The sequence below is a fragment of the Sorex araneus genome, chromosome 5 (assembly GCF_027595985.1).
Source record: "Sorex araneus isolate mSorAra2 chromosome 5, mSorAra2.pri, whole genome shotgun sequence".
NCBI lineage: Eukaryota > Metazoa > Chordata > Mammalia > Eulipotyphla > Soricidae > Sorex > Sorex araneus.
Genome location: NC_073306.1, coordinates 121,790,200 through 121,802,967, shown reverse-complemented (window position 1 = coordinate 121,802,967; position 12,768 = coordinate 121,790,200). Strand labels below are relative to the sequence as shown.

The 12,768-nt window shown below is 55.4% G+C and overlaps 2 protein-coding genes across 8 annotated transcripts in view; both read right to left on the bottom strand.

Annotated features, from left to right (window-relative positions):
- Positions 1–592: 592 nt before the first annotated feature.
- ADIG (adipogenin) lies at positions 593–5,593 on the bottom strand. The gene is made up of 3 exons (XM_055140607.1): positions 5,467–5,593; positions 2,739–2,859; positions 593–1,084 (listed from the first exon to the last, which is right to left on the bottom strand). The coding sequence occupies exons 1-2, from the start codon at positions 5,591–5,593 to the stop codon at positions 2,753–2,755; spliced, it is 234 nt and encodes a 77-aa protein (XP_054996582.1). The 3' UTR covers positions 593–1,084; positions 2,739–2,752.
- A 2,878-nt stretch (positions 5,594–8,471) lies between these two features.
- The window catches only part of RALGAPB (Ral GTPase activating protein non-catalytic subunit beta), a 101,857-nt gene continuing 97,560 nt past the window's right edge, over positions 8,472–12,768 (bottom strand). For all 7 annotated transcript variants that reach the window (XM_055137952.1, XM_055137954.1, XM_055137955.1 and 4 more), the window contains one exon: positions 8,472–12,484. In XM_055137952.1, coding sequence (XP_054993927.1) covers positions 12,291–12,484 — 194 coding nt within the window. In that variant the 3' untranslated portion in view covers positions 8,472–12,290. The remainder of the gene's footprint in view (positions 12,485–12,768) is intronic.

The window sequence follows — 12,768 nt, the reverse complement described above, 5'->3', positions numbered from 1 at the left end:
GGAGCAGGGGGAACCATGTGCCAGGAAGGGAAGGGGCTAGCCCTTGGGATTTAGGGAGCCACACATCTCCCAAGTGTATCCTATTTGCCATTCTGGCCACACATCTGCCAAGGGTATCCTATTTGCTGTTCTGGCTAACTCCAGGAGACGCCTCATGATCAGGGGCCAGGGGCCATCCAGCAGTCATCCCTGCGGGGCCTCTGCCCTATGCTGCCTCCTAGCGGGCAGAGCCAGGGCTGTCTCTCTGCACCCTGAGAAATCCGTCCCAGGGAAGGGTCAGAAAAACAGATTACTTTTTTTTTTTGCTTTTTGGGTCACACCTGGCATTTCATAGGGGTTACTCCTGGCTCATGCACTCAGGAATCACTCCTAGCGGTGCTCAGGGGACCATATGGGATGCTGGGAATCGAACCTGGGTCGGCCGCATGCAAAGCAAACGCCCTGCCACTGTGCTCTTGCTCCAGCCCCAAAACAGGTTACTTCTAAGCTGTGTGGCTTTGGATAGATATTTGGCCTCTCTGAGCCTCACAAAACACACACACGCATGTCAGATGCTCAGAGGCGCTTTATAGAACAGAGATTTGTGGTTCAATCAGCCCCAAAGGTGATGGGGCTTGAGTTTGGAATCTGAGAGTGGAAGTTCAGAGCAGACCCCCATCCCTTCGCACGGATGGGGGAAGGGGAAAGAGGCTGGGGGTCCCAAAGGGGTGGGGTAACCCGGGCACAGTCCTGTGGGTGCAGACCGGTCAGGGTCCCCCGGCTTCTGGAGACCCGGATGCAGTGACCCAGCGCTGTTGCAAGGCATCCTTGGGGTGAGGGTCGTCGGTCACTTCTCCCCAGGCCGACTTAGCAGGTCGTCACAGCCACGCGTCCCCCGGGGCCTGGGAGATGGTGTTCGACCCCCTGGGGGTGGGTGTCCATTGGTGGAGGAGATGATCTGGCGGTCCCGGGGAGCGTGTGACTCCCCAGAGGGAGACTCGCCGGGGGAGTGGCTCCTGTCCCCGTGGTCACTGCCGCAGCCCCTCCGACTTCTGGGAAATGACGCTGGAAGCAGGCGGGAGGCCGGCACAGGGGCCACGGTGGGCTGTGGGGAGAAACGGGCAGGGAGGTGCGGTGAGTGGGCACGGGGGCTCGTCTCCCGTGGGGCTGTGGGAACGTGCACGGCAGCAGCTGCGTCCAGCATGGGTGAAGGGCCTGGGAGGGACCCGTGGGGCAAGCCCAGGCTTCACAAGGTAGAGCCTCCGTGGCCGTCTCTGGCACCGCACGGTCCCCTGAGCACGGCCAGGAACAACCCCCAAGCCCAGAGCTGGGAGCAGCCCCCGAGCACTCCCCAGTCCAGAAAGAAACAAAATGATAGAAAAGCAAAAAGTGATGAAGACTTGAGAGCAGTGGCTGGATAGCCTGTCAACTATGTGAAGCTTCTGAATATGGGGCCTGGGGGGCGGGTGGGGGGAAGGGGGGACCCCTGCTACGTTGGGTCACAGGAGGCATCAAGACTCATTCTAGGGCTGGGGCGATAGCACAGCGGGTAGGGCGTTTGCCTTGCAAGCTGCCAACCTGGGTTCGATCCCCAGCATCCCATACGGTTCCCTGAGCACCGCCAGGAGTAGTTCCTGAGTGCAGAGCCAGGAGTGACCCCTGTTCATTGCCAGGAGTGACCCCTGAGCATCGCCAATTGTGGCCCCCAAAAGCAAAATAAATAAATAAAATAGTTAAAAAGGGGCTGGAGCGATAGCACAGTGGGTAGGGCGTTTGCCTTGCACGCGGCCGACCTGGGTTCAATCCGCAGCATCCCATATGGTCCCCCAAGCACTGCCAGGAATAATTCCTGAGTGCAAAGCCAGGAGTAACCCCTGTGCATCGCTGGGTGTGACCCAAAAAGCAAAAAAAACAAAAACAAAAACAAAAACATAATAAAATAGTTAAAAAAAACCCTCATTCTAACATGGGTTCCAGGGGCAGACAGAACCGAGCACATGAGGGGCCCTAGGGTTCCCTCTCCAGCACTGCAAGGGCCCCCAAACACCGCGGGGTGTGGCCTTGGCAGCGCCATTAAGTCCCATCAGCTGTGGCCTCCGCAGCGGCAGTTGAAAGAGGGTCCAGTTTGGATGGGAAAAGGTCGGCTGTGACAGGGTGGGAAGGAAGAGGCGTGTGAGGCACGGAAGGGGCACTGCTGTGTAGACGGTGGCTGCCCACCAGTGCCTCGCCCGGAGAAGGCAGTGGACGCAACCACCAAAGGACAGCCTTGCCGGGGAGGGGGTCCGTGCTGCGGAAGAAGAACTGAGGTGTTAGGCAGTACAGAGGGGGGCATCCTGCAGAAAAGACCAGATTGGAGAGCGGCGTGGGGGTGGGGGGTGGGTCCCGCTGGGCTGTCCGGGGAAGCGGGCTCAGTGCCAGGAGTGAGGAATGCAGAGGGAGTCGAGGTCAGAGCAGTCAAGAGGGTGGCCTGGGGGCCAGAGCGATAGCACAGCAGGGTGGGTGCCGCCTTGCATGTGGTTGACCCAGGTTCTATCCCAGGCACCTCACATGGCCCCAGGCCCCGTCAAGAGGGATCCCCGAGGGCAGAGCCAGCTGTAAGCCCTGAGCGTGGTCAGGTGTGGCCCGAAACCTCAGAGGGGAGGCGGCCTTGGTGACGGAGCTCTTGGGGGCAGAGGCGCTGGAGGGAGCCAGCTCGCGATGGCCCTGCTGGCTTAGGGCAGGCCCCGAGGAGGTGCCCCCCCCATGCCAGTCCCCCTTACCTGACCGGGCAGGCTCACCAGGCCCGCCTCTCCTCCTCCTGCTGGATGCGGAGCGCCTCCTCCCAGCTCTTCCTCCAGGCCTCCCAGTTGAAGCGAAACTCTCTGTCATTTTCCTCGGAGTCTGTGGAGGTAGGGGACGGGGCCTCGTGGGGTGCTGTCCCCAAGAACCCGGGCCCTATGGGACAGCTGCGAGACAGGGAGGGAGCCAGAGAGGAGGCTGGCCTGGCCCATCTGCGGGATGGTCCCCTCTGGTCTGAGCACCCTGACACAGCACCACTACAAAGACATGCACGTGCTCCTCTCCTCTCCTCTCCTCCCCTCCCCTCCCCTCCCCTCCCCTCCTCTCCTCTCTTCTCTTTCTCTCTCTCTTTTTTTTTGTTTTTTGCTTTTGGGTCACACCTGGCGATACACAGGGGTTCTCCTCGCTCTGGTTGGGGGACCATATGGGAATTGGTCCATCTCAGGAATTACTCCTGGTGGTGCTGGGGAACCATATGGAATTCTGGGAATTGAACCGGGTCAGCTGCATGCAAGGCAAATGCCCTACCTGCTGTGCTACCGCTCCAGCCCTACACATGCTAGTTTTCTAACGTGTAAAAACGTGATCAAAATACTGCAAATGACGCCCTCTACTGCAAGCAGCACCTGTGCCTAACTGCAGGGTGTGGAGAGGCCCAGAGAGGCTGCTGCTGGGAAGATGATGCCCAGAGATGTGCTCGCCGTGGGGCTGCCCCAAACCCTCCACTTGGAGGACACAGAACAGAAACGTAGGGGGCAGCCATCCAGGGGAGCACCGGGAGCCTGTGCAGGGCCTGGCCCAGCAGGGGGCGCTGCAGAGACATGGCCCCAACCCTTGACGTTTGTCCATCAGCTCTTTTTTTTTTTCTTTTTTTCTGTCCATCAGCTCCTTGGTGAAGAAGCTGATGTAAATGCGAGATTCTCCTCCCAGCGTTGCTTCGTGGGGACACACACAGAACCTGTTGAACCCTGCTAAATGAAACGTGGGTCCCTCTTGGAAGGAGGGATCGAGTGAGACACCTTCCAGTCAGCGGCCCGTGACAGAGCTGTTACAAACTGGAGACACAGCACAAGGGGTGAGGCATTCGCCTTTGTGCCACAGACCCAGGTTCAATCCCTCGTGCCAATCTCTGAGCCAGGAATAGCCCCAAATACCCCCGGGGTGCCCCAAACTTCCTCCACCCTTTACCACCCCCCAACAAATAACAAAATAATTAAAGCCAGCTGTGGAGCAATATGTAAGGTAGCATCAGTTTGAAACACAAGAGCACCCTCCTCATAACTGGGGGGGTGAGGGGGCGCACACCCCTCCCCCCGCGGCTCCTCTGAGAAACACAGGGACGCAGAGGAGGGGGCAGCGGGGAGAAACTGTCTCCTAGAGCGCCCAAGTCGCTCCTCTGGTGCAAAGGAGGCAGCCGCGGGGTGCCTGGAGCGTAGACCAGGAGCAGGAGGCAGGGAAGGCTGCGCCCCGACCTCCCCCCAGAGCGCGGGCGCGCTCGCCCCTTCCTCGGGAGGACGGACTATGGAAGGACGGGTCACCGGGGCAGCTGGACTGAAAACGCCAGGCGCGCGATGGGGACTGCTCACTCTGGACACAGCAGTTGTCCTCTGGACACGTGCTGGGCCCCGAGTGTCGTGGAGGGGTGACCGCCTTGCTCCCTCCAACCTTCACGAGACACAGACTGAGTCACAGAGGCGCCCATGCCCGGGGAGCCCCCACACGTTCACTGTCTCCTCTCAGGGGACGAGACACTCTCTCCGAGAGCACTTCCCAGCACCCCCCCTCCCGAGGGCAGCTCGCAGATCCAGTCGTGAGTGCCCACAGTGGCCCTCGGGAGTCCTGGGCAGGAGGGCGTCTGCGGGCAAGGGACCTCTCAGCCTCCGTTTCCTCGGCTGCCCGAGGCGGCTGACCTCATGGGGTTCTCCCCGAAGGTTCGCTGTCGTCAGGAACTAGTCTGGGGTCCAGTTTTGACAGCGAACACCCAGGCCACAGGGCGGTGCCCACCCTGGGAATAGGAAAAGCTTCTGGAAGCTAAAGAACTTTCTAGCTCTCACCAGGAAGTCCAGAGGCGACACCCTGACCATCCCCCCTCCCCCCCCATATCATTACGTATGTCAAGGAGTGACCTGCTTGCCCGGTCTCCATGCCCTCTGAGCACAGCTGGCAGAGCACTGGGCAGCCTCCCTGCCCAGCCGGCCAAAGGTCATGGGGCTGACGATGAGGGGGGGGGGAGCCAGGAGGTCCCCAGAAAGAGGTGCCGGGGTGGGGACCGGGGAGCAGCATCCCTCCTGCCTCAGGCCAGCGCGCCCCCCTACCCCTTGCCTCCTGCTGCCTTAGAGTGCCCGCTCGGACCCAGGGCACCCCTGGCCTGGCCTGGCGTGGTCTGTGGGGAGCAGCGCCTTGGCCTGGGGCACCGGAGGAGGGTCCCCGGCTGCTGTCTGAGCAGGGGCCGGCCACACAGAAGCACTGGCCAAGGGGCAGTGATGACAACTGCGTCCTGCCCCCCGGAGGGGCTGTGCCCGCCCCACCCAGCGGGGCCACCTCCTCCCACCGTCCCCAGCCCCTCGTGCTTCTGCAGTGGCCCTGGGGGGTGCCCACGGCCGCAGCGGGGGCCAGCCACGCACGCCCCCTTCGCTCCCCAATGAACCCCTTTCTCACCCGAGCCCACCACGAGGCCCGGCTCTGCCGCCCGCCTGCCCGCGCGCTCACCTCGACTGAGCAAGAAGCAGAACCAAAGGATGAGCAGGGAGAGCAGCAGGCCCACGGGCAGGCAGAGCCAGATGGCCAGGAAGGAGAAGGTGAGGTCGTTCACCAGTGGGACCAGAGGGTACCTCATGGCGGCAGGGCTCCGTGTGTGGCCAGCCCGGGCCGGGCACGCAGGGCTGCCCTGGGGACTGGGCGGACAGGGCCCTGCTCTCGGTCCAATTGGGGCTCAGCTGGTGACCTGACAAGGAAGTCTCCGTGTCCTTGGGGTGAAGGGAGCATTATTTTGGATGAACAGGCTGGCAAGGAGCTCGACTGGGAGCAGGAGCCCAGGTCTGTGGGCAGGCGGGGGCTAGTGGGTTCGCTCGGAGCGCGAGAGACCATCCCCTCGGCTCAGAGCCGCCACAGGGTAGACAAAAAATCTGCATTCACTCCGCACTGCCCCCAGCCCCCCGTGTGCTGGGCTGGGCTTCCCCCGGCCCAACTCCCGCTCTCTGGGCTCCGCGGGGCTTGGGCAGAGTGGACGCAGCCTCGCAGGCCAGAGCTGAGCTACAGGGGTTCTCCGCTCCTCACACCCCAAAGCCCAGGGCCGCAGTCAGCCTCTCCCCGAGAGCCAAAATAAACTGGGGGAAAGGATTCCAGATCTGTATGTGAATTCTTCTTCTTCTTCTTTTTTTTTTTGCTTTTTGGGTCACACCCAGCGATGCTCAGGGGTTACTCCTGGCTTTGCACTCAGGAATTACTCCTGGCATGCTTGGGGGACCATATGGGATGCCGGGGATCAAACCCGGGTCGGCCGCGTGCAAGGCAAATGCCCTACCCGCTGTGCTATCGCTCCGGCCCCTGTATGTGAATTCTTCTATTTAAAACTGTTCCATCTGGGGGCCGGAGCGATAACACAGCGGGTAGGGCATTTGCCTTGCACGCGGCCGACCCGGGTTTGATCCCCGGCATCCCATATGGTCCCCCAAGCATGCCAGGAGTAATTCCTGAGTGCAAAGCCAGGAGTAACCCCTGAGCATCACTGGGTGTGACCCAAAAAAATAAAAAAAATAAAACTGTTTCATCTGGGGGCCCTGAGAGACAGCACAGCGGGTCAGGTGCTTGCCTTGATCCCCGGCACCTTATACAGTCCCCCCGAGCACCACCAGGAGTAAAACCTGCGTGCAGAGCCCAGGAAAGCCCTAAACACGGCCGGTGTGCCTCCCCCACCCCCAAAAAACAAAAGATTTCACCAGGGCCAAAGAGAAAGTACAATGGGTCGGGCACTTGCCTTCCACGTGGCTGACTTGGGTTTGATCACCAGAAACTCATCTGGTCCCGAGCCCCACCAGGAGTGATCCCTGAGCACTTTGGGTGTGGCCCCAAAACAAGAACAATTTTTTTTTTTTGCTTTTTGGGTCACACCCGGCAATGCACAGGGATTACTTCTGGCTCTGCACTCAGGAATCACTCCTGGCGGTACTCAGAGGACCATATGGGATGCTGGGAATTGAACCCGGGTCGGCCGCGTGCAAGGCAAACGCCCTACCCGCTGTACTATCGCTCCAGCCCCAGACAAAATTTCTTTTAAAGGGCCAGAGAGCAGGAGTTTGCCTTACACACGGCTAATCCTGGTTCAATTCCCAGCACTGCCCAGGGTCCCCTGCTGTCCGCCACCCCCAACATAGTGACCTCTGAGCACAGAGCCAGGAGTAGTCCCTGAGCACTGCAACCCCTCCCTCAATTTTTAAAAAAATTGAATCTTCAAACTTTTTGGCTAAATGAAACAAAGTAGCAGAGGACAGGAGCCTGTCAGTTTGAAAGCCACTGGCCTCTTGCCAATAAAGCTCTTTCCCACATGTCTGGAAAAAAGGTCAAACGAGTTGGCCAGGCCTGAGTGGACCCCCACCCCCACCCTGGGCTGCCTTTTAAACTTTGTGATATCACAGCTACACGCTCAACACGCGGCTATGAACCTGACGCTGCTGCCTCTGCTCAGTCAGGTCTTCCGAGACAGGCTTATGCCTTGTTCTCATATGAGCCCCAAATATGCCATTTCTTTTTTTTTTTTCCGGGGGGGGGAGGGCACTCCTGGCTGTGCTGAGGGACCACTCCTGGTGGGGCTCAGAGGAGCACAGGGGTGCCAGGGTCGACTCTGGGGGACTGTGTGGAGGGCCCTACCCACTGCACTCTCCCCCCGCGCCCAGACACCTTCTTGCCTCTTCCCACCATACCTGCCCTTCACACAGGGGGTTGGAAACCTCCCCATGCTGGGCCCGAGGCTACCCCGAGGCTCTTCCCACTCCCTGTAGCAAAGGGGGCTTCCAGCCAGGCTGAGGCCTGCGTGTGAGCCCCTCAAGTGGCTAGAGGCGGCTCCAGGAGGGTCCCTAGGGAAAAGGCCAACTCCTACCCTACTCTGAGCAACGAGGGCTCAAGGTGCTGGCAGGCAGCAGGCCTGACGGAGACAAGGACCATGACGCATCCGGCCAGGGGTGCCTTTCGGGATCCACGTTACACCGTGCTTGGGGGGTGGGGGGTGGCAGGCAGATGACCTCAACTATGTCTCCCCCAGACTTCCTGCAGCCCAGAGCACAGCCAGCGTGTCCCTGCTCTCCAGAGTGAGCCGTGGCTCCCTGCTGTGCTTGTGGGCACCCCCCCACCCCCCCACCCCTATGCTTCTGCCCTACAGAGGTCGGCGTTTTTTCTCTGAAAATTCACTTGGCTGTTGAGTCTTCCATGAAATTCGACCAAGGCAGGGGGAAAAAAACAGTTCTAAATTAGGAGGGCTGGGGGCCAGAGCGATAGTACGGGGTTCGGCCATGGCATCCCATATGGTCCCCCGAGCACCGCCAGGAGTGATTCCTGAGTGCAGAGCTAGGTCTAACCCCCTGAGCATCGCTGGGTGTGACCCAGAAAGCAGAAAAAAAAATTTTGGAGGGCTGGCCATGGAAGAGTGGACGCACGCCCCCAGGAGCCAATGAGGGGAAGTCAACCCCCCAGCCTGTAACCAAAAGCACACACACACAGGGTTAGATAAGAATCTCCTTAAAATTTAATTGACTAAATGTATTACATTCAATATTCCATGGTTTTCTTCTGGACAAAGGGTCGGCATAAATACAAACAAACCTCTGGGCCTCTTCCCTAACCGGCAAGAAAACACAGGCGGCGCGGGGACACAGGACACCTTCCTATTTACATTTCGCCTTTACAGTTCAGTGCCAGAAATATTTACAGAAAATACAATAAGAAAAAGATCATGTCTTGGCAACATACCGAAATTCATACAAACTGTATATATGATTTCAAGCAAATAATGATACTGTGTATTTTTTTTTTTTTTTTTTTTTTAGCCACAACTGCCAAGCCCTTCAGAGAAGAAAGATGTTCTTGGTCATTGCAAGAGACGAGGACTTGGGAAACTTGGTTTGCTTCAACAAATATTTATTGGGCGCCTACTAGATGCAAGGCACTGTGGAATCCCAAATGATACCTTTTCCCTCACCATTAAAAAAGGAAAGCATCTGAAGAACGTGAGTTGATACTCTGAGAAAAACACTATACAGTACATGGCTTCTTTAGCTACCGAGATTCCCCAACTTGATTCCACACCGAGCGGCAGGCTCACCTCCCAGCTCTCTCCGGGAAAGAGGCTGTCCTGGAAATCCTTCCAACAGACCGTGGAACTGAACTTCCTGCTTCATGTAAACATATCCGCCAGCTCTCTGGAGGAAGGTATCACCTGACTGGGTCTTAACCGCGGGGAGAACGCCAGCGCACGGGAGTGTCAGATCACCTCCGTCTCTCCCCATCTACCGCCAAACGTCGTGAGCTAGGTTGATTCCCACTCTGGGTAAAGTTTCCACCTTCTAATAGAAATGAACTCTGTGGGAGACTCTCCGCCTCTCGGAAAATCAATCTTACAAATCAATTCTCCGGGATCTGTAACAAGCGACCCTTAGGAGAGGCCTCACACACACGACCTGTATACAGGCAGTGACGCTTCGAGCCAGGGTGTAGGTAGGGTTTATAAGCGAGTCCGAGGAGAACAGAGAACCTGCGACGGGAGGAGAGCACGTCTGGGGTGCTGGGGAACGGCCAGGGCACGGGACGGGCCAGCTCCTCTCACTCCCAGCTTTTCTTCTCGAAAGGTCAACGGACAAAAGGGAAACTCAGGAGGAAATCGGACAGAAAGGAGAGCTGGGTGAACCAGGGCCGGACAAGCAAAACTCCTCCTCACAATTCTCAGGCTTTCAGCAAAGGAAAGGACGGGAGCCCCTGTTCCCCAAATGTGAGCAAGGGCCATGCCTCTGTCCCTTGGGTCATCCTTTGTCACTAAATGCCACACTCGTTCACCCCGGAGCAACTGTCACACGTAGCAACTGAACTGTGGAAGCTGACCAGACCGGTTGTGGCTTCCCAAGGCTACGAATGTGTGTTCACCTACTGACCAGCGAGGGGTGGGGGGTGGGGGGGGTGGAGGGTGGGGTGAGTATTCCTGGGGACTAAAATGGTCCTCTGGCATTACTCTGCTCAGTAACTCTTAACAAAGGCAGCTGGGTGAACCTAGTGACCAGAACTCAAACCCACACTAATGAAAGGTCCTAGGAGTTTCATCACATTTAGGAGAGGTTAGTTTTGAGCAGAAGCAACCAGCACCTGAGGAAGTCATGTACCCCACTTTCTGTCTGCACGGTACAAACGGGAGCTTCCTGCCCCTCGGGCTGCACTTCTGGAATCCATCCCATCTTCCGAGGGAGAGCGTTCTAGCTCACAGACCGCATCCAACAGAGCTGTTCACTCGCCGAAGCCATTCAGACCGTGCAGCAAGCCTGGCCCCCATATGCACCCACCGTGCACTCTGACAGCAAAACTATACCAAGAGAACAATCTTATCTACAGAACCACGCGAAGGAAGTACACCTACATCAGTTATTTTTAACCTCTGGAATGTTATAAGTTGCATATGAATTTATAGCCTCTATTGTTCATTTCCACTAGAACAAGGGGCCATTTTCCCCTTGAAATGTCAAGTTGAAAATTCTATCGAAGTTGTAAAACCTTACCCTGTACATGCTGACTTACTGAAATATACAGTAATGCTTTGTTAACCTTTATCAAATATCTCCCTCCCCCCATGCTACCATCTGGAAACATTGATTTATTGCCCAGATTGAAAAAAAAATCAATTATTGAAAAACATTATACCCTGAATGGAAACTGGAGTCATAGGAGGAAGCTACCTTTACCTGAGCTTAAAACAAACACGAACGAAAGGATACAGCAAATTGCAAAACCAAGAGCAGTGCTACGCCCACACTTCTTGCTCAAAAATGACAAGTTACAGACTTCTGGAACAGAAATATCTGCACAGGGAATTAGGTCCTATTCTACCCTAACCCCTCTAATTAAACTACCAAAACACCAAACCAAATCAACCACTACAATCTTGACTTACAGAATCTACTGACATTAGGGTTCAAGTGGGAAGACATCCTGGCTACATCTGTGATCACCTCTTTGGACTTTTAAGTGTCGTCACCTATTTTCTAGACATACATCACTTAGTGGAGAAGAAAGCACAGCAGAGTAGGAGCAATGAGCAGTGTACACTCTAGCACTGGGACAGGAATCCTTGGGCGGGTCTTCTGGGCCGGGCCACCCCAAAACGTTTACCCCTGGCAGAAAAGTAGCAGCGAGGTAACAGAAACGATTTCAAAGCCCCAGGAGGGATTTGTTGTGTCTTCAGCTGGCAAAGTGCAGGAAACAACAACCATAACCAGCTGGAGCAGCAGCCACGTGAGGCAGTGGTCACTAACGTCACGTCCATCGTGGAATCCAGTCGCTCCTGGGGGAGATCTAAATGAGTAGCACTGAGAAACTACTTCCTGAACCCCAAGTTACAATCCTCCAGAAATATGCTACTGTAGTTTCCTGCTCGGTCCTGAAATATGAGACAGTGGGAAAAACCAAACAATTTTTAACCCTTGTGTATCTACATTTCTGATTATCCAGCCAACAAGTTACTGAGAAATACCAGACACTTGCCCTGTCACTTCTGTTACCAAGCCAGACAGTAATGGAAGAGTGGGTTCCTCACTGGCCTCTGGCAGCCTTTACACGGAAAATTCCATTTTTGTCTCCATGAAAGGCAGGCCATGCCTCCAATTTAGATCTTTTCCCGGGCACCCCAAAACCGAGGCATTCAGACAGATCTGTGCACTACTGAGAATGATAACTTTTTGAAATGTGGAGAGAAAACATAAAATGTTTTATGGTCAGCCTTTTTTTCATACTCAAACTGAGCAAGAAACATTTATGTTCTTTTCTCTCACCTTGTCGGCTGGAAGGGAAAGGGCCTAAACAGTGAGCAGGTTTCTTTCCTCCCCTCCGCCAGGCTATGAACATGGGCCTTTAAGTGGCATGTATGATTCTGAGACAGATTTTAATTTTGAACACAACCTCCTAAAAACTGAGGTATAGAACTATCTTCAACGTCTAATTTGCAAATTTGATTCTATCAATGCATATGTTTAACTGAGATGCATCAAAGCCTTTCTTCTCAAAAGGCTTATAGTTAACTAAAATTGTCGTTTAAAAGAAAGTTTATGGCTAAAATGTCTACCATCATTACCAGCACGAGGATGATTGTGTCTGCGAGCCCATTTCACTAGACAGCCAAGAGGCTTCTGTCAAATGGACTGATGATGTGTTTCTTCTATTCTGGAGATTAAACAGTGAGCTCTTGGGAGTGATTTGCTTTTATTTTTACAGTGATCACCTATCAAATTGTTTTGCTTTGATATCATAGCCCCAAATAAGTCCAACAGTCCGAGGTGAACAGCAGCCTAAGAACTACATTTCTTGAGTCCGACCTCCTGAAAAAGTGAAGTATAAAATTCTGGCTCCAACTGTTTGTTCCGGTACTTATTGACGATGTCGGTGATTTTCTGTTTCCGGCGGACGTGTGGTGGGCTGTAAGAATCACTTTCCAGTCTCTTTCTTCTACAGATATTAATCACAGTCTGTCTCACCAAAAACCCTGGAAAACAGAGGGTTTTCCCAGTCAGAGAGATGAATGAACGGTGTTCAGGTAAACTATTCTCTGCATACTCAAACTAGTTTGTGGAAAATTTCCTACCTCTAGAGATCAGTGCCAGAAGTAACACATGCTGAGGGCCAGATCACGCTAAGGGCTGACATGTATAACCCACCTCAGCACTGATGGGCAGCGCTGGCGGCCCTGGGCTCTGCACTGAACCATCATGCTGCTAGGTACTCCCCCCACCCCAATACCCAAGCACCACTGGAGACCCCCACTGTTCT